General features: G+C 44.3%; 1 protein-coding gene across 1 annotated transcript in view; it reads right to left on the minus strand.

Moving 5' to 3' along the window:
- The window catches only part of PRKCE (protein kinase C epsilon), a 582018-nt gene that overhangs the window by 15354 nt on the left and 542754 nt on the right, over positions 1 to 23910 (minus strand). Inside the window, exons 13-14 of the mRNA XM_006159896.3 lie at positions 20040 to 20228; positions 8419 to 8565 (exon numbers count right to left, since the gene is read on the minus strand). Of these exons, the coding sequence (XP_006159958.1) occupies positions 8419 to 8565; positions 20040 to 20228 (336 nt within the window). The remainder of the gene's footprint in view (positions 1 to 8418; positions 8566 to 20039; positions 20229 to 23910) is intronic.

The raw sequence follows: 23910 nt of genomic DNA on the forward strand, positions 1-23910 counted from the left end.
TTGGTAGGAGACGCTTTCCCTGCTGTTCTCAACCTTCTCCCCCAGGGCTTCAGAGAAAGGACAAAGCATGTGCTTAATAGGACAGATCTCAATCTTTCTTCCTTCCATTCCTTTTCCCAGATAGTTCTCCTCCTAGCTCTTTCCAGATTTTTCTACCACGATCCTGTTCCCTTAGCAAATCTGGTCTCCCATGCACTTCTCTCCTTAGACCAGGCCTGGCTTCGGAAATAGATTGTATGTGCGTTACTTTAAGTGCTGGTGGGGCAGGGAAGACATTAGATCTAGTAAACACTAGTGTGATGAACCATGAAGGCATATTCTAATCCAACAGCCAGTACATAAAGGAAAATATAGGTGCCTAGAGAAACGTAACCAGCCCAGTCCAGCCCAGCCCAGTCCAGCCCAGCCTAGCCCAGGCTCAAAATCTTCCCTGCGGTAGAGGTGGAGTAGGGAACGAAAACGATGTGCTGATTGGTCCTCCCTCCCAGGCTGCAGGAATATCCTGCAATCAAATCTCTTAGAAGGCAATAATCTCTTGCACAGAGTCAAAGATATTCCACGGAGGCTGTCTCGCTTAGATCACACAACTGTGCTCAGCAAAAGCACTACTGAGAAGGAAGGCAGGAAAAGTAAAGGAAGTGAGCAAGTGCACAGAGAAAAGGGGAGGGCTGATAATGTGGGGAATCTGGGGTGCTAGCCCAAGGGCAAAAGGGCTGAGGAATACTGGCATCTGTGGTGAGTCACCCTCTTAGAGCACCCCATCTTCTCAGAGCTCTCTAGCTCACCCTGGCAGCTGTGTTAGAACTAAGCCCAGCAGGCTCTCCAGCAGACTTCTGAACTGTGCTCCTTATCGGCTTCAGATGCCTTTCTGCCCTGTGATGACAGGTGCCTTGACTGACAGTGCCATGCTGCATCTGAGCTCCTGGCCACTCCACCTCTGGGAAAACAGGGGTATCATCCAGTCCAGCCTCCCTCATTCTTAGATTTCCTCTCTCACTGTCAGTGTCAACACCATCCCAAGTGCTCACTGTATTTCAGGTACTGTGTTTATTTCATACAATTATGTTTGTTTACTCCTCACAACACCTGGGTGGTAGGTATTTCTTATCTCCATTTTACAGATCAGTAGACTGAGGCTCAGAGAAATATGACTTTCCCCAAATCCCACAGCCCAGATGGGAACCTGACTGCATTTGATTCCAAGGCCTAGACTCCAAACATCCCACTGTCTCTTGCAATTCTTAACTCGTTTTTTTGAGAGTTTTTTGCTATAGGGCATGAGAGCTCGCCAGAAAGACAGAGAGAGACAGAGAGACAGGAAGCAAGAAATCACACCCCATGGGGGGATGGCCATGCCGCAATCCCTTCTCCTCCATTCTCCTCTTGGGATCTTGGGCACGTATGCACACACGCCCAGCGTGAGTTTTAAGCCACCAAGTCCGGGACTCGAACCGCGGTCAACTACATGGGAGTCCAGCAACATAGCCATTATGCTAACTGCTGGTCCCTTAACTCTTGATTCTTGTAATCTTGGAATAATAGGACTAGGTAGGGAGATAGTGAATGGGAAGGAGAAATTAAAATTTACTAAGAATCTACATGCGTAAAGCATCTTAGGTTTGTTATTTAACTCTGTTTATAATCCTATGAAGGAGTATTCTCATCCTCGATTTACATTTAAAGAGCTCCAGCTCAAGCAGGTAGAGGTCCAGGGGTGAGGTAAATTCCCCAAATCATACAGCTATTCTCAGAGAACGATTATATTTTGACCCAAGGTTCTCTGAAATCACAGCCAGTACCCCGTCCACTGTATCATGCCATCACCTGGGTCAACTACCGAAAACGAGTTTCTGGACTTTTCTTGTTCCCACTAGCCCGGGATAAGAGCCCTGGCTCTTTGAGAGATCTCATAACCTCTTGGACAGGAAGGACTCTCACTGTAGCATAGACACAGGCCAACGGACTGTCCTCAGTGAAGGGCTGCAGGGTTTGGCCAAGCTCCTGCTCTGACAGGGAGAGCTCGCCAGAAAGACAGAGAGAGACAGAGAGACAGGAAGCAAGAAATCACACCCCATGGGGGGATGGCCATGCCGCAATCCCTTCTCCTCCATTCTCCTCTTGGGATCTTGGGCACGTATGCACACACGCCCAGCGTGAGTTTTAAGCCACCAAGTCCGGGACTCGAACCGCGGTCAACTACATGGGAGTCCAGCAACATAGCCATTATGCTAACTGCTGGTCCCTTAACTCTTGATTCTTGTAATCTTGGAATAATAGGACTAGGTAGGGAGATAGTGAATGGGAAGGAGAAATTAAAATTTACTAAGAATCTACATGCGTAAAGCATCTTAGGTTTGTTATTTAACTCTGTTTATAATCCTATGAAGGAGTATTCTCATCCTCGATTTACATTTAAAGAGCTCCAGCTCAAGCAGGTAGAGGTCCAGGGGTGAGGTAAATTCCCCAAATCATACAGCTATTCTCAGAGAACGATTATATTTTGACCCAAGGTTCTCTGAAATCACAGCCAGTACCCCGTCCACTGTATCATGCCATCACCTGGGTCAACTACCGAAAACGAGTTTCTGGACTTTTCTTGTTCCCACTAGCCCGGGATAAGAGCCCTGGCTCTTTGAGAGATCTCATAACCTCTTGGACAGGAAGGACTCTCACTGTAGCATAGACACAGGCCAACGGACTGTCCTCAGTGAAGGGCTGCAGGGTTTGGCCAAGCTCCTGCTCTGACAGGATGGAAGATGAGGATGGTGTCTCACAGTCCTCTGCGTCATGTCCATGTTACAGGTGGTCCTTGGGCAGGTGGGCTGGCTGTCAGGGTAAGGGCTGCCTGTCCAACAAGGCTCCTTCTCAGACAACTAAGTTGGTGAGGGTGTGAGGGTCTCCAGGCCACTTCCCAGGTTTTCTCTCAGCACAGCCCAGTCATGCAGGAGCATGCAGAGGAGGCCTCCCTTGGGGGTCCTGCCATGCAGCATGGATGGCTGGATGGAAACGGATCATGAGGTTGAAAGGGGGCCTCAATGTCACCGGGCCTGCGGGCTCACCTACCTGGAGAGACTCCCCACTCTGGAGGCCTTACCTTAAAGAGGGACATTCACACTGAAGCAAACTTGAAAAGAGAGAACATGTACACAAAGAGAAGTTTACTTGGCCAGCATTTCCCTCATTGCCTGTGGCTTCCACTGAGGATGTGAAGGTTTCTGGGGAGGCAGATCTCCCTCACCTACTCTGGCTTCCACCCATTTCAGTGCTGAAGCCCCAGGAGCCACAATCTTCCCTTTAGGTGGGAAGGAATGGGTACACAGGAGGAAAGCCAGGAGTGTGCAGAACAGTTCCAAGACCTGCAAGGTCAGATGATTCCCTTCAACTGCACCAAACACATCACTTCTGCCCGTGATGGTCCCAAAAGAAGGCACACCCACTGTATCACAAAAACTAAATGTGCTACTTTTTCCAACAATTTGATGACACCAGGTTGGATCCAAATCCCCAGCACAACAGACCAGTGAATTTTATACCTGAGGACTTTTTCCAGTATCAAAGACTTTGGGTTCCGGCCTAGCTGGCTTTCCTATTTCCTACCCACTCACTGCTGGGGTACCCACCAACAAATACTCCCCTATCTGTGCCATTGCTCTGAAGCAAGCCACCCCCAGAAAACTGATCTGAGTATATAATAGCGCCAAGTCTTGGTGTGGTATTGATGACACATAACTTGCATAAAATCAGTTCAGTATGTGGCTGGACAGAGGCTGGACAGGAGGCATATAGAAGGGAACACAGGAGGGTGAGTATATAAAAGAGCTGGGAGGACACATGAGGAAAATCTCCATGCTGAAGCAGAAGCCACTGAAAAATGTACTGGGCAAGGATTGGAGCAAAGGAGTGTCAACCTGAAGGCAAGAAACACACTTGGACTAACAGCAGCTCGCGAGTCAGGGCAGCGGTTAGAAAGGGTGGCTGAGGCACTAGGGGGCAGAACTCTCAGCTTAAAAAATATTGCAGGAAAGCAAAAGCCTGGAAGGGCCATCCACCAACTGAGGTATGTGATGGAGCCTGAGCAGAGGCCCAGTTCCAGCTATGAGTCTGGACAATCTCACCAATCTCCTTGGTGATTTCTTCAGAAGAGTGAGGCTTCCTGTGCTGGGAAAAAGGATGTGGGAGCTTCTAGGCCACATCCTCAGTCACTGGGGGGTAACCCAGGGACCCCTGTCTCTAGCTGAACCAGCCTAGACAGAATGCAGGCTCATTCCCTCTGCAGGTAGGAGCAGAAGAGTCAAAGCTCTGGAAAAACATTCTACGGTGTCTGGGTTCTTCCTAAGTCCTGGACTGTATGACATGACCTCCATCAGCCTCAGAACTAGCACCTACCACCTGACAAAACCATTCCCTTCTGATCAGACAGTAATCCCCAGGGCTACTCAGACAGCTCAGCGACTTGAGCAGCAGGCAACCGCTGTGCAGCAGGTTTCTGGGGATCGATGGCATTTTAGCAGATGTCTATGGGGCAGGGCTGGGGAGTAAGTGGAGCTGGCACAAGACAGAGGAATCCTAGAGCCCCCTCTCTGGCCCTGCGAACCAGACCAAATCACCCTGATAGGGTTTCAGTCTTACCAGATTAGGGGACTTTGTGCATCTGGTTTTCTTGTTTAAGCAGATGCCCAGTGACTCCTTGAGGCCACCTTAAATTGCAAGATTGGTGATACCTGCTCACAGACTTGTCCTTTCATCGTCTCAGTGTCGTTCCTTTGACTCAGAGTCTCTTTAAGATCTGACATCTCCCTGTCCCTGGCTGCTTAGGATCCATTGTCCTGGCTTCTTCCCAATGTTGAGCTCCAAACCAGCTTTTCTTCTTCCCTGTCAAAACCTTTTCCTCCCAGCTCTTCTAGGAAGGCTTGTGATGTCTCCTCAACTTACGTAATGCCTTGAGCTCAAGAAAAGCCTGACTCACGATGGCACTCCCAATCCCATGAATAGGACGCCTTTTGTGGGGACATGCCTCAGTTACTGGTGTCTCTCCAATGACCTCTGCATGTGACCATCTGCTTTGCCAACAGTAAGGCTGACTTTGCTTATGGAACACAGTGTCATCTTCACTGCTGTATCTGAGCAGAGCAGGCACCCACACCTCCAGGCTAATCCTGAGTTGGTTATAAGGGGGGCAGGGGTGACTTACGTGAACCTCACATGAGGCCTTCTGAGATGAGAGCCCCCTGCAGTGAGTGGGCTTTAATTCAATTTAAAACGCATGTGCTGTATACATGCCCACAGGTGACTCAGGCTGTCTCCACTAACATTTCTCAGGAAAAGGCATTCCACTGAGGGGCAGATTTGGGACACCTTTTCAACCTGCTAACTAGATATGGACCATTCTTTCCTCTTTTGATCTATCTCCTAAGAGAAATCTCTGGTCTCAAGGATAGCAATGCAATTAGATATTCAAGTAACTTGGAATAAATCTTTAAAAACCTATCGCTGAGAATTAAGGGTCCACATTATTCAACTCAAAGTGTGACCAGAAACAACTCTTACACAATGTAAATTTTCCATTTCTTCCTCCAGATGCTCTAATTCTCTCCTCCCAGCTGAATTCAAAGGTGCTGAGGTCCTTTCTTGAGCCTCTTAGCAAAGGAAGCCATAGGGACTGGTCCTGACCTCCAGTTCCAGATAGAGGGCCCCTGGAATGCCACTGGAGGAAGGGTCCCTAGTGCTCCAACTGCCCAGGTAGAGGAGGATCCCACTTGACCCCTGTGGGGACTGAGCCCTAACCCAGAGACACACTCCTCCTGCTAGTCTCCAGGGCTCCCTCACTCCCTGTCCACTGGGGCATTTCCACTTCTGGCCAGGGACAGCTGGAGGGGGGCTCTCTGACTGTCTGAGTCCATGTAAAGCCTGCTCATGAGTGGAAAGGGCATGTGCTGGCCCCACTCCTGGCTGCTGTGGCCTCTTCTTTCCTCTTTCCTATAGGTCTAGGTTCTTTCTGTCCCTCAGGCCCATGTTCACCTCATACCCACTCTTCACAGTCCTTCCTTCATCCTTCCTTCAGTCTTCCTGCTCAAAATGTTACTCTTCTTAGAAGGTCAGCACATTCATGGCTTGAAGTCTCAGAGGAAAGGTAGGAAGTGCCAGTGTGAAATTCCTGGTATTACAGGACTTTGGGAAGGGCTTCTGCATATTGGAGCTTCTTGGGCTCCTCAAAGCCCTGAGCATATGCCTCCCTGGACCTGAGTAAAACTTTTGGGAAAGACCTTTGGCAATCAGTGCCCTGTCCCCTACAATATCTGAGAGAGAGAGAGACTATCCTCTATCAACCCATACTTTAAAACTCCTTTTGTGCCTTTCCTGAGTAAAGTTCTTCCCTAATTCCTTCTTTGCACATGGCCTCTCAACAGACTCCCTAGCTTCCTCTGCCCAGCATCAGGCCCTCTCTTTCTTCACCCCCCTCGCTGATGGTCCCCCCTAGGCTTCCCTAACCCTTTCCACTCTGTGTCAGGGAAGGGGGCTGCTCCCCAACCCCTGCCTAGCCCAGCTGGAGTCTGGTTCTCTGCATGTTTAAAGAGGTTTTGTTCATAGAGTCTCAATTTTAGTTTATGACATTTTGTAGACCTAACCTGATAGCTGATGTCTGACCAGCTTCAGATCCCATCCTGGGTTTCTGTTTATGGGGCTTGAATTCTTTACTTAGCTTTAGTTCCCATTTTTCTCTGGGTTGATTAATTTAGATTAAATCTAGATGAAAACTTCAGTCTTAGATCTAGGCCTTTAGTTTCCCTTCCTCTTCTGCAAGGCCTCTGGTGTCTGACTTTCCCCATTTTGCCAGGGGCACAGCTCATCTTGACCTTAAAGGTCACTAGGCAAGCCAACATGCACAGGGAGCCCTGTGGGCTGCAGAACAGTCAGTCCATGGAAGCTTGCACCCCAAACCCTCATGGTCTGCCAAACCCATAGCATGGGCTTGGCATGTTGGGCCCCAGAGCCATGGAGGAGATGAATAGGAGTGGAGGTGTTGTTAACAAAGAAAAAAGGTGAACCCAAATCTAGCCCATCCCAAGCAGTGTTCTACGCAGCATAGCCCATGGAAACTAAAGGAGGAAGGGGGTGAGGAATGATGACAGGACTGAGTGTCCAGGAATGGCCACCCTCCATGCTGGAGCCTGGCTGAAGTCATCGGCTAAGAGCTACCCCACCTGGAACATTTCCAAGAATCACAGCATTATCAATAACAGCTCCTGGAAAACCTATCCTAACAGGATGGAGCCTCTCTCCGTGATTCATCAAGCACAGAGGCGTCTTCTCTGTATTTGGAGGTGGGGAGGAGGGGGCTCATCTGACAGAATGTGGGGTGACCGAGGGCTGCCTGGATGATCACAGGTCTTCCCTGCCTGGGTCCTAGACCTACTGCACTGGGGCTCCTGCTTGTAAGTTCTTATATTACGCACCCCTTTTCAATCTTGGCAAGCCTGCCTGCTGACTACCCACATTTCCAGTCTGAATAAATGATTGTCTCATTGGGCTACAAAGCAAGAGGATTAAGATATCCTGACATACATTCTCTCTCTCTCTTCACAAAGTGCATCACGACCCTCTCCCCATTCCTTGAGATGGGCACTGGCAGGACATGCTCCTAATTCTCTGAGTCACGCCCCAACTGCAGTTCTACTCCTCTTTCCACTCTCTGGGCTGTAAATATCCTGTATGGCACACCACCTCAGACTAGCAGCACTGGAGGTTTGAGACTCTGGAAGGATGCCCTTGTGGAGGCTGAAAGATAGCAGAAAGGAGAATGGGGAAGAGAAGGAAGAGGAGCTCTCTGAGGGGCCTAAGAAAATGCCTTTGTAAAGACTAGACCTTTCCTTAGGTAGTCATGGGGACATCCTTCTCAAATGTCAGCAATTGGTCCCAACTTCACATTCTGTGCTAGTTCCACGTGGTGACTGTAACTACTACTTAATATTAACATTCTCTTTTAATTTTAATATTTTAACTAAGATTTAATTTAATATTTAAATTTTAATACTATTTATTTTCATTGATTCATTTAAAAATCAAACCCACTTATTTATAAAGAAACATATCTCTGCCACACATAGAAAACTAGTATCATCTGCAATTTTATCAGGCTAAATAAATAAATCTCTATTAAAACCAAAGTGTTCTTCTGTGGACCACATACATCAAATATCTCAAGCCATCTCGCATTTCACAACTGCTACCAGTTATACACTTTCAACCTTAAATGCTGAGGATGGAAGAGACTCTCTCAGAGAGTGTCTTGGCCACCTCTTGCCTTCATCATTTTGGTGTAAATCATGTTCCCAGACTACTCTTTCTGGGCACACGCAGCCTGCCACATGAGTACCCAGGCCCCACCCCCCAGTGTGGAATGGGCTTGGAGTGACTTACAATTCGTGGTTTGAAGGGTGGCTTGATCTTCTTCTGTTCCAGTAGCACCCAGTCAATCTCTTTGAAGAATGGGTGCTGCTTGATGGCATCCTCGCCATTCTGCACAGCCACGCAGCCCAGGCGCTTGTGGGGGTTCTTCGTCATGAACTGCAGGGATGAGAACGTGAGACAGAATCAGTGACAAAGGTCTGGCAGGTGCAGGCTGGGAGGGAAAGACAGGAGTGAGTAAAGGCAATCTTCAGTCTTTGGCATCACCTCCTAAACCAATTCTCTGCACTTTCAGACCTTACCCATTAGGGTAGATTTTAACTCTTATGTAGGATTTTTCATGAGCCAGTCACCATTCTGAACATAGTGTATAGGTGAACACATTTCCTCCTCACCCAACACTGTGGGTAACTTCTCTATTTTATAAGTGAGGTACTTGGGGCACAGAGAAGTTAATTAAACTGGCCATGGCCACACAGCTAGCAAGGTACAAAACTGGAATTAGAAACTCAGGCTCTTATTAACTCTGACCACCTCCCATCCCTCCAGTTTCTTAAGTTTTTTTTTTTTTTGGAGAGGTTTTCGCTATAGGGCACGTGCGCTTGCCAGACAGACAGAGAGAAACACAGAGACAGAATGCGAGAAATCACCCCCCAGAGGGGATGGTCACACCGCAATCCCTTCTCCTCCATTCTCCTCTTGGGATCATGGGCACGCACGCACATGCGCCCGGCATGAGTTTTAAGTCACCGGGTCCGGGACATGAACTGCAGTCGACTACGTGGGAGTCCAGCAACATAGCCATTATGCTAACTGCTGGTTCCCGAGTTTTTTCATCAAGGACACTGAAGTCTGATAAACTCATTTACACTGAGAGGTCCTTTCTATTTTTAAGTTTATTCCATGAGAGAGAGAGAGTAGAAGAGGGAAAGGCAGAACAAGGGGGGGGGGGGAGGAAAGAGACAGGGACTCCCAATAGGGTCTTCACACCATAATCCACCCCAGTATTGGCCGATTGGGATCATGGGCACACTTGAGCTGCATGCAGGGAGACCTTGGGACATAGGCCAGGACCTTCCCATCAGGCTTCGGTATCACAGAGCATTGTGCTACTGCTGTGCCACCACAGCTGCCCGCAGTTCTTTTCACGGTATGAGAAGAGGACCGGGTATTCGTGTAAAGGGAAATCGTCCAATGTATCTCTAGCCCTTTCCTTTTCCTGAATGTAGCCCCTTTCCCATTTCTTAAACATTTGAATTTGTAATCTCTATACAAAATGCCCACATAAGCCAAAAGACAAAACAAAACAAAACAAAACAAAACAAACAAAACAAAACAAACAAGGAAAAAAACAAAACCTTACTGCTATTCGATGCTTGTCTATAAGAAAATCACGTAGATGTGTTTTATATTATCTGGGTGATGTTTTGTGACTACACCCACAGCATACATCCAGATGAACTTATCCCCCCCGCCCCTCCCCCCCCCACACACAGGGCATATATGGTCACAGAGGCAGAGAGAGAGAGAGTGAGAAAGCATTCCGAGGGTGGTCAGTTGTGACCACAATCCCTTCTATTCTCCTTTTGGGATGCTTTTGGGCGTGCATACACATGCGTCTGGTGTGTCTCTCAAGCGGCTTGGTCAGTGACTTGAACTGTGCAGTCGGCCAGGTGGGAATCTAGTTGCCCTAACCACCAAGTCACTGGTTGACCCGATTATTCCCCTTAAAGGAGTTAGTCCTGATGGTAATCATTCATTTAACTGAGCAGACATATGCCAACATAACCTTGAAGAAAAAGTGCTAACAGGTAGCAAGCAATATTTCTGAAAGCTACGCCAAATAAAGGTATGTGTATTATGTGTATATGTGTGTTAGGGCCAAAGTGTTACAATTCTCAGAGGGAAAGCTGGGTCTTTAAAGAAACTTGAGATGAAAAGCTATAATCTGAAGGAATTAATCTATAATGGTAGAATTTCAGGCTTCATCAGTGAGGGAGACTTCTGAGGCAGGGAGAGTTTCCTTCCTTTTCTTGCCTAGTACCCTGAACCCCACATGCATTGACACTGAAGGCTGCTGGAGAGGCAGAGCCACTGATAAGAGTGAAGGGGAGATAAGCAGCCATACTAATGTGTGTCCCCTCTCCGACCTACAAGTCAGCAAGTCACGCCTATTAAACACCTCGAATAGCCCACATGGCACATATGGGTGAGGAGAAAGCCTAGCCTTCTTAATTCAGCATACAGGACCTTCTCAGTTTGAATCCTACCTACCATGCTGGCCTTTTATATCCTTTCTTCTCTCTGGTTCAACATCCCTCTCTAGACTTGACGCATCCTCTAAGAATTAAAATGCTGCCTCCTCAACACTTCTATCTCCAGCTCCCTGGCCTAAGGGACACTGAGGCAGGGCACCCTAGCCCTAGCCCCAGCTCCAGCTCCAGCTTCCCCAACCCCAGAGACTCTTTCGCTGTTAGCAAGGAAGGATTTTTTTTTTTATCGTCTCTTCTTTCTTTTGTTAATTTCTCACTTCTCCTTACCCCCAGGGGACTGCAGCCAGCTATCCAGGAGAGCCCACTTCCATCTCCAGCCCCCGGTGACATTTCTTTATTTTCTTTCATACTCTTTTCTCTTCCATCTTATATTGTTATCTCCTGCTTATGCTCCATGCACCAAGAGGGGCTATACAGGTCTAGAATCACAGTTTTCAAATACCCTGGTATTGTGAGGCTCCCAGGGATCCTCCCTTTTGTTTAACCACCTGCGAAAAAAGGAGAGACTGCTCTCCAGACTCCTGAATAGAAGACTCCTCCTCGGCAGACCACATTGCAAAACACAGCAGAAAAGAGCCTTCAGCACACATCAGTCCATAGCAAAAGGGAAGCACACTTTTTCCCAGTAAAAGAAACATTCTCCAAAAATGTATCCAAAAGTGAATACATCTTCCAATGTCTAGAAGTAGAAGAGCCTCAGGTCTGAGTAAACAGGGAAACATGTTTCCATTGAAAGAACACAATAACTCCCCTCCATCTCTTGAAAAACAGAAAATGTTACCAAAATGTAAGAGAAAGAATTTAGAGCATTCATGGTGACAAAACTCCATTTGTTCGAACAGAAAAGAGACAACAAGCAATAGGAGATTAGGAAGTCCTTCCACTATATGAAAGAAGAAATGGACACTCTAAGAAAGAATCAGATGGAACTATTAGAGATGAAGTCTATAATACAGGAAATAAAAAACTCTCTTGAAACTATTAAAAGTTGATTAGACCCTGCTGAAGATTGAATCTCTGATGTAGAAGATAAAACCTCTGATCTAGAAATAAACACCAAAAAGAGAGAGAAAATAACAAAAAAAAATGTGGATAATATATGAGAAATACTAGACTCCATTAAACATCCAAACATCTGAATAATTGGTATCCTAGAAGGTGAAGAAACTAATAAGAGCATGGAAAATCTATTCCATGCCTTCCTGGAAGAAAATCTCCAAGTCTAGAGAGGCACTCAAACATCCACACCCAAGAAATATAAAGGACTCCCAATAGAATCAACCCAAGAAGATCTTTCCCAAGGCACATCTTAGCCAGACTGGCCAAGACCACAGATAAAGACAAGATAGTAAAACTGGCTAGAGAGAAATGACAGTGACTTACTAAGGTCATCCCATCAAGCTAACACCAGATCTCTCAATAGAAACAATAAAAGCGAGGAAAAAATGGGAAGACATATTGAAAGTGTTAAGAGAGAAACAATTTCAACCAAGATTATTATATTATGCAATATTATTCTTTAAATGGGAAAAAAAGATTAAAATCTTCTCAAACAAAACCTGAAAGAATTTGCCAACACCAAACCAACTCTTTAAGAAACCCTAAAGAGAGCACTGTTCCAGGAAAATGAAAGAATGAACAGCCGGAAATAAAGGAATAAAAGGCAACCAAGGCAATGGCCATCTTAAATGTTGGGGCAAGTCCAGAAATATCGGTAACATTGAATGTTAATGGATTAAATTCTCCAATCAAGAGACACAGGCTGGCTGAATGGATTAAAAACAAAACAAAACACAACACAACAAACAGAAACACTATCTGTTGCCTACAAGAAACGCATCTCATGGATAAAGACACACATAGACTAAAAGTGAAGGGCTGACAAAAGGTTTTCCATGCAAATGGGAACCAAAAAAAAGCTAGGGTAGCCATACTAATTTCTGACAAGATAGGCTTAAAAAAAAAAAAAAAACTGTCTGAAGAGACAAAGAAGGGCACTATATTGTAGTAAAAGGGTTACTCCATGAAGAAGAAGATATAATGCTAATAAATATCTATGCACCTAACACAGAAGCACCCAAATATATGAAGGAAAGACTGTTAGATCTAAAAGGAGAGAGAGACTGCAACACACCAATTGTTAGAGACCTCAACACCCACTATCTCCTCTGGACAGATCATCTAGACAAAAAATAAGTAAAGAGGTAAAGGATTTAAATGATACCATAAACCAAATGGACCTAACAGACGTCTATAGAACTTTCCACCCGAAAACCACGAGATATACTTTTTTCTCACCCCCACATGGAACCTTTTCGAAGATTGACCACATGATAGGGCACAAAGCAAGCCTCTACACATAAGGCATAAAAACTATATCCAGCATCTTCTCTGACCATGATGGAATCAAATTTATTTTTAATTCCAAGAGAAATCCTCAAAAATACACAAATATGTGGAAACTAAATAGCCTACTCCTGAATGACTTCACAACTACTGAAGAAATTAAGACTGAAATAAAAAGATTCATGGAAGCCAATGGCAATGAGGACATGCGTTTCCATAATCTTTGGGACACTGCAAAAGCAGTCATAAGAGGGAAGTTCATAGCAATTAATGCACATAAGAGAAAGACGGAAAGAAGGCAAATGGATCACCTAACATCGTGCCTCAGAGAACTGGAAAAACAACAGCAAAAAAAAAAAAAAAAAAATCCAAAAAACTCCAGGAGAAGAGAAATAGTGAAGATCCGAGCAGAAATAAATGAAATAGAAAATAAATGAACTATACAGAAAAAAAATTTGAAAGTAAAAACTGGTTGTTTGAAAAGATAAAATTGATACACCACTAGCAAGACTTATTAAGAAGAAGAGAAAAAGGAATCAGGTAAATCAAATTTGCAATGAAGCTGGCAATATAACAACAGACATAATAGAAATACAAAGCATCATTAGAGGATACTATGAACAACTATATGCTAACAAACAAGAAACTCTGGATGAGATGGACAAATTCCTGGACATATATAATCTACCAAGATTGAGCCAGGAGGATGTAGAAAGTCTGAATAGGCCCGTAACTAGCCAGGTAATCGAATAACTAATAAATAACCTTCCAACAAAGAAAAGCCCTGGTCTTGATGGCTTCACCTCTGAATTCTGTAAAACTTTTAATGAAGAGTTAACCCCCTGGGACCAGCAGTTAGCATAATGGCTATGTCGCTGGACTCCCATGTAGTCAACTATGGTTCAAGTCCCAGACCCGGTGGCTTAAACTCATGCCGGGCGCATGTGCGTGAGTGCTCAAGATCCTGAGAGGAGAATGGATGAGAAGGGATTGTGGTGTGGCCATCCCCCCTGGGGGGTGATTTCTCACTTTCTGTCTCTCTGTCTCTCACTGTCTTTCTGGCAAGTGCACATGCCCTATAGCAAAAACCTCTCCAAAAAAAAAAGAATAGTTAACCCTCATTCTGTTCAATTTATTTTCTAAAAATCCAAAAGAGTGAAACTCTCCTAAATTCAAATTCATTCAATGAAGCCTCTATCACCCTTATCCACAAAACAGATAAGGACAGGACAAGAAAGTAAAGCTATAGACCAATATCTCTGATGAATATAGATGCAAAAATTCTCAACAAGATACTAGCAAATCATATCCAACAACATATAAAAGGATTATACATCATGACCAGGTAGGCTTTATTCCAGGGATGCAAGGTTGGTTCGACATATGTAAAACCATAAATGTAATACACCATATTAACAGAAAGAAAGATAAAACCATATGATCATATCAACGATGCAGAAAAAGCATTTGATAGTACACAACATCCCTTCCTGATCAAGACTCTTGGCAAAATTGGCACAGGAGGGTCATTTCTCAACACAATAAAAGCTATCTATTAAAACCCATAGTTAACACCATCCTGAATGGAGAAAAGCTGAAAGCTTTTCCACTAAAAACAGGTATAAGACAAAGATGCCCACTTTCTCCACTCCTTTTCAATATAGTACAGGAAGTCCTTGCTAATGCAATCAGAAATGAGAATAAAATAAAAGGCATTGAAATAGGAAAAGAAGAGGTGGAAATATCTCTATTTGCAGATGACATGATTGTATACATAGAAGATCCAATGGTTTCCATGAAAAAAATTTCTGGAAGTAATACATGAATACAGTAATGCAGGATACACTATATAGTATTTCTATATATGAAAGTTGCAGGATACAACTCTATAGTATTTCTATATATGAACAGCAGGAGATTGAGATAGAACTGATAAAAGTCATTCCATTTACCATAGCCACAAAAAGTATAAGACATATAGGAATAAATCTAACCAAAGAAGTTAAAGACCTCCTCAAAGAAAACTATGAGAAGCTAAAAAAAGAAATTAAAAATAATGCAAAAAAGTGGAAGGACATCTGATGTTCCTGGATTGGAAGAATTAATATAATCAAAATGCAATTCTATCCAAATTAATCTACATATTTAATGCAATCTCAATCAAAGTACCAGAGACATTCTTCACAGATTTAGAAAAAACAATCATGTAATTTGTCTGGAATCATAAAAGACCTTGTATTGCCAAAGCAATCTGCACAAGAGAAGTGGAGTGGGTGGCATCTCACTCCCTAGCCCCAAAATATACTACAAAGCTAATGTAATAAAAAACAGTATGGTATTGGCACAGAAATAGGCAGGTGGACCAATGGTACAGAATAGAGTCCTCAGAAATAAACTCCCAGACATACAGCCAACTGATTTTTGACAAAGGGTACCAATTAATTCAGTGGGGAAAGGAATACCTCTTTAGCAAATGGTGCTGGAAAAACTGGATATCCACTTGCAGAAAGATGAATCTGAAGCCCTATCTCTCACCTTTGACAAAAATCAACTCAAAGTGGATCAAAGATCTAAACCTAAGACCTCAAACTATAAAACTGCTTCTGGAAAACACTGGGGAAACTGAGAGACATTGGGGTAGGCAAAGACTTCTTAAATAAGACCCCGCCAAAGCACAGTAAATAATCCTAAAAATAGACAAGTGGGATTACATCAGATTAAGAAGTTTCTGCATGACAAAAGACACAGTAATTAGTGTGAATAGAGAGCCCTCAGAATGAGAAAATATTTTGGTAAACTGCATCAGATTAGGGATTGATAATCAAAACACACAAGGAACTCAAGCAGCTGTCTAGAAAAAAGATGATTAACCCTATTAAAAGATAGGAGAATGAGTTGAAAAAAAACACTCTCTAAGACAGACATACAAATATCCAAAAGGCATATGAAAAAAGGCTCAACATCACTCATTGTAAGGGAGATGCAGGTCAAAACCACAAAGAGATACCACCTAACCCCAGTCAGAATGACTAAGGTAAAAAAAAAAAAAAAAATAAGTGCTGGCAGGAGTGTGGTGAAAGGGGAACTCTCTTACATTGCTGATGGGAATGTAAATTGGTCCAGCCACTGTGGAGAACAATTTGGAGATTCCTCAAAAATCTACAAATAGAACTACCATATGAATCCAGCAATCCCACTTCTTGGGAACAGAAGAATTCTTCATCGGAAAAATGCTTCCACATCCATGTTTATTGTGGCATTATTCACAATTGCTAAGACATGGAACCAACCCAAATGCCCACGAACAGATGAATGGATTGAAAAACTGTGGCACATATACTCTATGGAATACTATTCAGCCATAAAAAACAGCAAGACCCTAGCTTTTGACAGAAAGTAGATGAATATGGAAGATTTACTGCTAAAGCAAGCCAAGCAATGAAGGAGAGACATTGTATGGCTTCACTTAATATATACCAAGTGTCTTCACTCTATGGCTGAAACTGAATGTCTAAAGGTTATAGAAACTAAGTAAATAGGTGTGAATCCCAGATACAGTGTGGGAAGGGGGCAGGTGAAGGAGTAGAGGCTGAGGAAGGACATTAAGGAGAAAAATAGAGAGGCAAGGCATTTATGGGACAAAGAAATGGATTATTGGACCAGCAGTGGTGTAATGGCTATATCGCTGGACTCCTATGTAGTTGACCACGGTTCGCGTCCCAGACCCAGTGTCTTAAACTCACACCGGGTGCATGTGTGTGCGTGTCCAAGATCCCGAGAGGAGAATGGAGGGGAAGGGATTGCGGCGTGGCCATCCCCCCCGGGGGGGGATTTCTCGTTTTCTATCTCTCTGTCTCTCTCTCTCTCTGTCTGTCTGGCGAGCGCACACGCCCTATAGTAAAAACCTCTAAGAAAAAAAAAAGAAATGGATTATTATCTATTGAAGATAAGTTTCTAGTGTGGTGAACTAGACTGGTGAGAAATATACACATGTTGAAATGTTCACTTTGTAAGCTAAGTAATGTGATTGAATGTATAAAAAAAATAGGAACCAGCACTTGGCGTAATGGCTATGTTGCTGGACCCCCATCTAGTTGACTGCAGTTCAAGTCCTGGACCCAGTGGCTTAAACTCACGCTGGGCACATGTGCATGTGCGTCTAAGATTCTGAGAAGAGAATGAAGGAGAAGGGATTGCAGTGTGGCCATCCCCCTGGAGGAGAGTGATTTCTTGCTTTCTGTCTCTCTGTTTCTCTCTGTGTTTCTGGTGAGTGCATGCGCCAGAAAGAAAAAAACCTCTCCCCCCCGCAAAAAAAATAGAAATAAAAATTTTTACAAAAATGCTGCCACCTCTGTGAAGCCTTCCTAGATTTCTCCCTCTTCTTTTGATACCTTGTACCCCATGTTTCTTATTTAAATTGTAATTTATTTAAACAGTTTTTTCTTCCTTTTTTTTTTTTTTGATGAACTCTATTAATTTAGGAATCTTTTCTGTCTTACCTGGCTCAGTGCCTGGCTTCTTTTGTGCACTCTGGAAGCTGTAATGACTAAATATGGGCTAAGGCTGGGCCTCAAGTACAGTGCTGAAGAAGGGAGGCCACAGTATTGCCACTTCCTGTAGCATAAGTTGTGCACTACAGAACTCTTTGACGCAAATGGCTTTCTCTGGAGTTCTGCACTCCCTTCATATGGACAGCAGCCCTTAGAGACACAGCTCAGCAGCCAGAGCCATGGAAATCTGGCCTGGTCCTGGATGACAATGTCAGGAAGTGAGTGGTCCAAGGACAAGGGAGGAGAGACTCCTTATTTCCTCAGCTCTTCCTGTCCTCCCTCTTCTCGGAGAGGAAGTACCAGAGCTGGGGATAAATGTGCAGGCCTGAGCACCTCAGGAAGCTGCCCTGAGTCTGAGGCCCATATCAGAGGGCAGAGCTCTTCTCAGGAGACTTCGCCCTTGCCCACTAGTTAACACAGGTATGACCTGACTTCTGAGTCTCTATGGGACAGTTTTTCAGCCTTGGTGCCACTGATGTCTTAGACTGGTCATTTCTTTGCTATGAGGCATATCCTGAGCAGTGAACTGTTTAGCAGCCCCTTTGACCTTTACTCACTACACGCCACCAGCACTCCTACCCTAGGTTCTGACAACACAAATATCCCAGGCATTGATGAATGTCTCAGCCAGGGATGGGGCGGTAGTCATCCCTAACTAAGAATTACTACTCTAGTTCATCCAAAATGAGAAGGCTCAGCCAGGGTGCTGCAGGGAGACCCATAGGAAGGGGAGGTTGGACTAGTGTCATGGCCCAGGACAAGGGCCAGAGCCACCAGCATTGTGCTTTAACTGCCTCAGTGCTAGAGGCTTTTCCTCAGCTACTTAACGACGTGGATGAAATGGGGCTCTGAGAACTAGAAGGGGCAAAAGCTCCTGTCTCTACCCCATGTCCCAAGTAGGGTCCTCTATGATGGTTCAGAGATACTCCCACATTGCTGCTTCAAAGTGCAAGTGGAGGTAGGAGGAACATGCGAATGTCTGTCCAGATAGATGGCTCGGTGGAAAATAAAACACACATACAGCATTTGTACACTAAAAAAAAGAAGAAGAAATAAACACTTATATTTGTACCTGCTTGTATATACCTAAAGAACTCCTGGCAGGATATATAGAACTCTGAAACGGAGTTCCCCATAGGGTAGAGTGTGTGGGCAAGGCCAGTTGGGAGCAAGGGTGACATAGATACCTTTCACCATATCTCCTTTTATACTTTTTGCTTTTATAACCCCATGTAACTGTATTATCTATTTAAAAAGCAATGAAAGAAATGAAACCTTAATGTATACACTAGAAAAAGAACTTAATTTGAAAAGTTGGATAATCTAGTCCTCCTGAGCAAGATTCCTTGCCACTGGATGACATATGCACCTTTAAAAGAGGAGGGAGTCAGATCCCACATGGCCAACCCAGTTCGAATTCCACCCTGATGGCTTGAAAAATATTGAGAGCATGTATGCATGCATGCCCAAGATCTTGATTAGAAGGAGACGTAGAGGAAAAATGGACTGCAGTGGGGCCAGATGCCATGGAAAGGTTCTCGCTCTCTTTCTCTGTTGTAGATATATACTCGGTGGTATTTAAAAATAAAAAAAGAAAAGGCTCTGTTTTCTATAGGGAAGTAAAAATGTAAGAGGCTGGAGAGAAGTCAGGCTGAGAGTTGCCTTTGGATGCTGAGAGCCTAGCTGAGTGCCTGGCCCAGCAGGTGCTCAGCATTTGTCTATGAAACATCCTTTCTCCTTCTAGTGACCATGTGAATCTCCACTCTACCCCAAACACTGTAATGAGCCATGAGAGTATCAGGGTTACATGAGAGAAACAATCCTTGCCCTCATGGAGCACATAGGAGAGTAAGGGAGGCTGGGAAGACATACGCAGTAACCCAAGAGAATTTAATTGAGGTTCTAATGAATGACAAGACAGTTGCCCAGCAGGCTATGAGAGTATGGCAGGCTATGAATCCAGCATGCTGCATGCATCTTGAGTGGACAAGATTTATTCTGACCTGCCATTCACCCACAGTGATGCTCTTATGGACAAAGGTGGGCAGTGCTCTCCCTCACCCCCCTCTCCTCTCTTCCTCATCACTGACCACAGATGAAGACAGATATAGGTGGCAGATAAGGAAGCAGGGGCCAGCTCTCAGAGTACAAGTAGCAGAGATAATGACAGCATAGTTGGGCTGGTTCTGGTCCCTCTGAAATGCTGGAGGGCACAGATATTCACAGTTCCCCATCTCAGGCAACATGAGAATAATGATTTGTCCCACACCCCATTCTCTGAGAAGATGCTCTCTGATGACACCTGAAATCCCAGCAGTGGCTGTCCCTAACTATTCCCTTTGAGTGGTGAGCACAGGTAAGAAAGCAAGAGCACAGAAAGAGAAAGGACGAGACAGGGGTATGTGTGTGCATATGTAGGGGAGGTGCCTGGGGAGCAGTGAGCAGGTGACAGGTGGTGACTCACAGCTTTCAAGATGCTGACAGCCTCCTTGCTGAGCCAGACTGGGTATAGTACATCATCATGGAGAATGGACTCGAACAGGTCGTCCTCATTGTCAGCTTCAAAGGGGGGCTGTCCAGCCATCATCTCATACATCAGCACGCCCAGTGCCCACCAGTCCACTGAGGGCCCATACTCCAACTCCTGCAGGATCTGTTCAGAAAACAGGTAACATCAGGCACCACAAAGACTCCCATTCCCAGAGACCTGTAGGCCACCCAGGGGAAGGCCCATGTCTTCACTGTGAACTTGCTCTTCCACAGATGGAGCTCTATGTTTCATAAAGTGAGGTTCTACACCCAAAAATCCAGTGGACATTGAATACTGGGGGCCAACTACCAACTTCCTGAAGTCAACGCTGATGGTCTGCCCTTCAGTGGAAACAACTTGGTCTTTCCTTTAAGCATCAGATAAAGTTCCTGACTTGCATTTAGGGCCATGTGTTTTTAAAAAAACAATGCATATTCTGACACCAATCAGGGCCAGGGAGCAAGATGCCAACTAAGAGAGACACAAGCAAACTGTGAGTGACTGAAAGTTGGGGTTGCCCAAATCACACTCAGTCTAGAGCATGGCTCACTGCCTGGGTGGAAAGGAGAAGAATATTTTTTTAAATGGTGACAATGTTGAGTATACCTGAGCCCTGTGCCACTGGAAAGGAAACCATAGTTAATCAGTCTTTGTGTTCTACCCACAAAGGACTACTAAGTTCTCATGTGATCCAAGAAAAGACCCATCTCCGTAAGACTTCCCATAAGACTCACTGATGAATGCCTATTACCTGCCTCTCTAGAGAATGTCCTCCAGAATCAGATCATCTCTGATTATCCAGTACATTTTGTCTTTGACAATGGTCACTACTTGTCTTATCTACCCTCTCTTTGTTTCTCTCTTTTTTCCCTGGCCAGAAGTGCAGAATCAAATTCACTTGGGTTAAATGAATGTATGATATGATGCTGCTGAACACTATATGCTGTTAGCTGCCTAAAGAATGGGTTTTGAGGACTAAAGTTTTACCATCTGAATTATAATTTCAGTGCATGAGAAGAATTTTACCTAGTCAAGAAGCTGAAGAACCTTTTAGAAGCAAATAACTGCTTCTATCCTAATTTTTCTGGAGCACTGGCCATGGAGGTAGAAGACCAACCGAAACATTTCAGTTCCATCTCAAGCCTGGTGTCAAATTTCCTGGTGATCTTGAACCAGTCACTTGACTTCCATATTCATTCAATGAGGCTCAGATTTTCAGCTTGTTTTCACAAGATTAATTAAGGTGGAAGATTTTAAAAGCATGCAGCAAAATACAAAGCTTTATATAACTGAAAGAGGGTATTAAATCCAAGTTTGTTTCTGTTAGGTCTGATTATACATATGAATATACATTGTAAACATACATACATACACACACACACTATATGTATGTGTATATATATATGTATATATATATACACACATAATAATGTGTTAATGATGTGTGTATATATACAGTTTTCAATTGTATAGAGCTTAGTATTTTGTAGTATGCTTTTAACATACTGTGTATGTATACAGGTTGGGAATCTCTTATCTGAAATTTTTGGGACCAAAAGTGTTTCACATTTTAGAATATTTGTATGTATATAATGAGATATCCTGGAGATGGGATCCAAGTATAAACACATTTGTGTTTCAGAGGTATATGTACATATATAATATTTCTGCATTGCAGCATTCAATGTGACTACTCACATGAGGTCAGCTGTGAAATTTTTCATTTGTGGTGCCTTGTTGGTGCTCAAAAATTTTCAGATTTTGGACTTTTGATTTTCACATTAGGGATGTTCAGCCTGTGTGTGTGTGTGTGTGTGTGTGTGTGTGTGTGCGTGTGTGTGAGGAGGTGAAAATATTGATAAGTAGTAGCAAGCAAATGAAATATATTTGGCTCAGAGAAGAAATAATGCTGAGTTGCCTATTGTTAGGGGAGAGATCATGAAGTGAAGGAAGTGGTGTTCCCTTTCAACAATTATTTTCTCTTATCAGTCATAGCAGGATTATACATGGCCTGCTCAGAAATGGAGGTGGATAAGGTGACCTCTCCAGTTCTCCAATTCTATAAAGAAATCTGAAAAGTGAAGAGTTTAGAGAAGCAAGGCTGGATTGCATATTCTGAGAGGAGATATATTTTGAAGAGCCTTGAAAAAAAAAACAGCAAAAATCATGTCTAATCATTTCAGCTTGTAGAAAATCTCTGCCCACCACAAGGCTCCACTTCAGTTCTCAAGTTTCAAGGTATCTGGGAAGATGAGAATAAACTCAAGACTCTCCCTTTTTTTTCTTTTGCTATAGGGCGCGTGTGCTCGCCAGACAGACAGAGACAGAGAGACAGAAAGCAAGAAATCACCCCCCAGGAGGGATGGCCAATCCCTTCTCCTCCATTCTCCTCTAGGGGGCTTGGGCACGCATGCACAGGCACCTGGCGTGAGTTTTAAGCCACCAGGTCCGGGACGTGAACCGTGGTCAAGTACATGGGAGTCCAGTGACATGGCCATTACACTAACTGCTGGTCCCTGTAAACTCAAGACTCTTATCTTTCTTCCTGAGAGGAGAGTGGAGGAGAAGGGATTGTGGTGTGGCCATCCTCCCTGGGGGGTGATTTCTCACTTTCTGTCTCTCTGTCTCTCTCTGTCTGTCTGGCGAGCGCATGAGCCCTATAGCAAAAACCTCTTAAAAAAAAAAAAAGACATCTTTCTGGGGTCTTTTCAAAATACCCTTCTAGAGTTTATACATTGCTTAAGATGAAATAAGATGACTTGGGTTGAAAACAGTAAAAACACGCATGGTTTTGGAATTTTCTAACTTGGAATAAAAAGGAATGTGAGAAAATTCAGCCAACTCTGAATTAGTTGAAGCTGGTAATCTGTTCAGTTAGTACCTTTGGTCTCTGCATTCAGTGAAATCTGTAAGGTCAGAGCCATGGGCTCCACAATTCAGAGGAGGCAGTGTTTGCTGCCAAAGCCAAAGTCAGCTACTCTCTCATCCCTTAAAGAGCCAGCACCTAACCTGGCTCACCATGGTACCACCAATTTCTGTCCTTCAAGGTCATGTTTAAGTCCTAGCTCCTCCAGAAGGCTTTTCTGGATCTCCTCAGCTCTTTCTCCTATCCTCTGACATCCAAAGACCTCTGCCTCTTCCTAAAATTTGCAGTTACTTCCCATATACTGCCATGTTTTAGTTATTTTTTTATGGTCAACTGTCTCTTTTACAGAACACCTGTAAAACCAGAGGATAGGGGCTCTAGCATCTTTCTGAGTCCACCACGGTGAACACACTGTTCTGACAAGCAGTAGACAGCCAACATTTCATGACTGGCAGGCATGTGTGTCCATGGTGCATATCTTACTAGGCTTGTTTCCTTCTCTCCTGGGCTCAGGGGGCTCTGGGTGCTAAGGTGGCCGGCCACCTCATTGTGTGGGTTGGGATGTCTAGGTTCTGTACTTCTGTGGCGGTAAGAAGGTAGCCTTTGGGCGTCCCCTGTGAACTCAGGCTGGATGGCGCTGTGGAAACCACAAAGTGCCCTGCCTACCCTTCTTCAGCCCCCTCCATAGTCTTTTGGGGGTGACATCTTTTGTAAAATTCCTTTTACGCTTGGCCCTAATTATTTGTTTCCTAATCACTTGTCAGTTACAGTACTGGTGAGAAGGGCAAGGCTTTGCATGCCATGGGAGGGCACCTGGCATAGCAGCCAACACACCTCCTCCCAAGTAGGACAAGGCTGGGAGAGGAAAAGGACAGGCACTGGGCCTGATGATCCTGGGTGTTGTCTAGGGCTGGGAGCCAATTGTTGGGAAGCAGGGAC

Source organism: Tupaia chinensis, unplaced genomic scaffold (assembly GCF_000334495.1).
Source record: "Tupaia chinensis unplaced genomic scaffold, TupChi_1.0 Scaffold000661_1, whole genome shotgun sequence".
Classification (NCBI taxonomy): domain Eukaryota; kingdom Metazoa; phylum Chordata; class Mammalia; order Scandentia; family Tupaiidae; genus Tupaia; species Tupaia belangeri.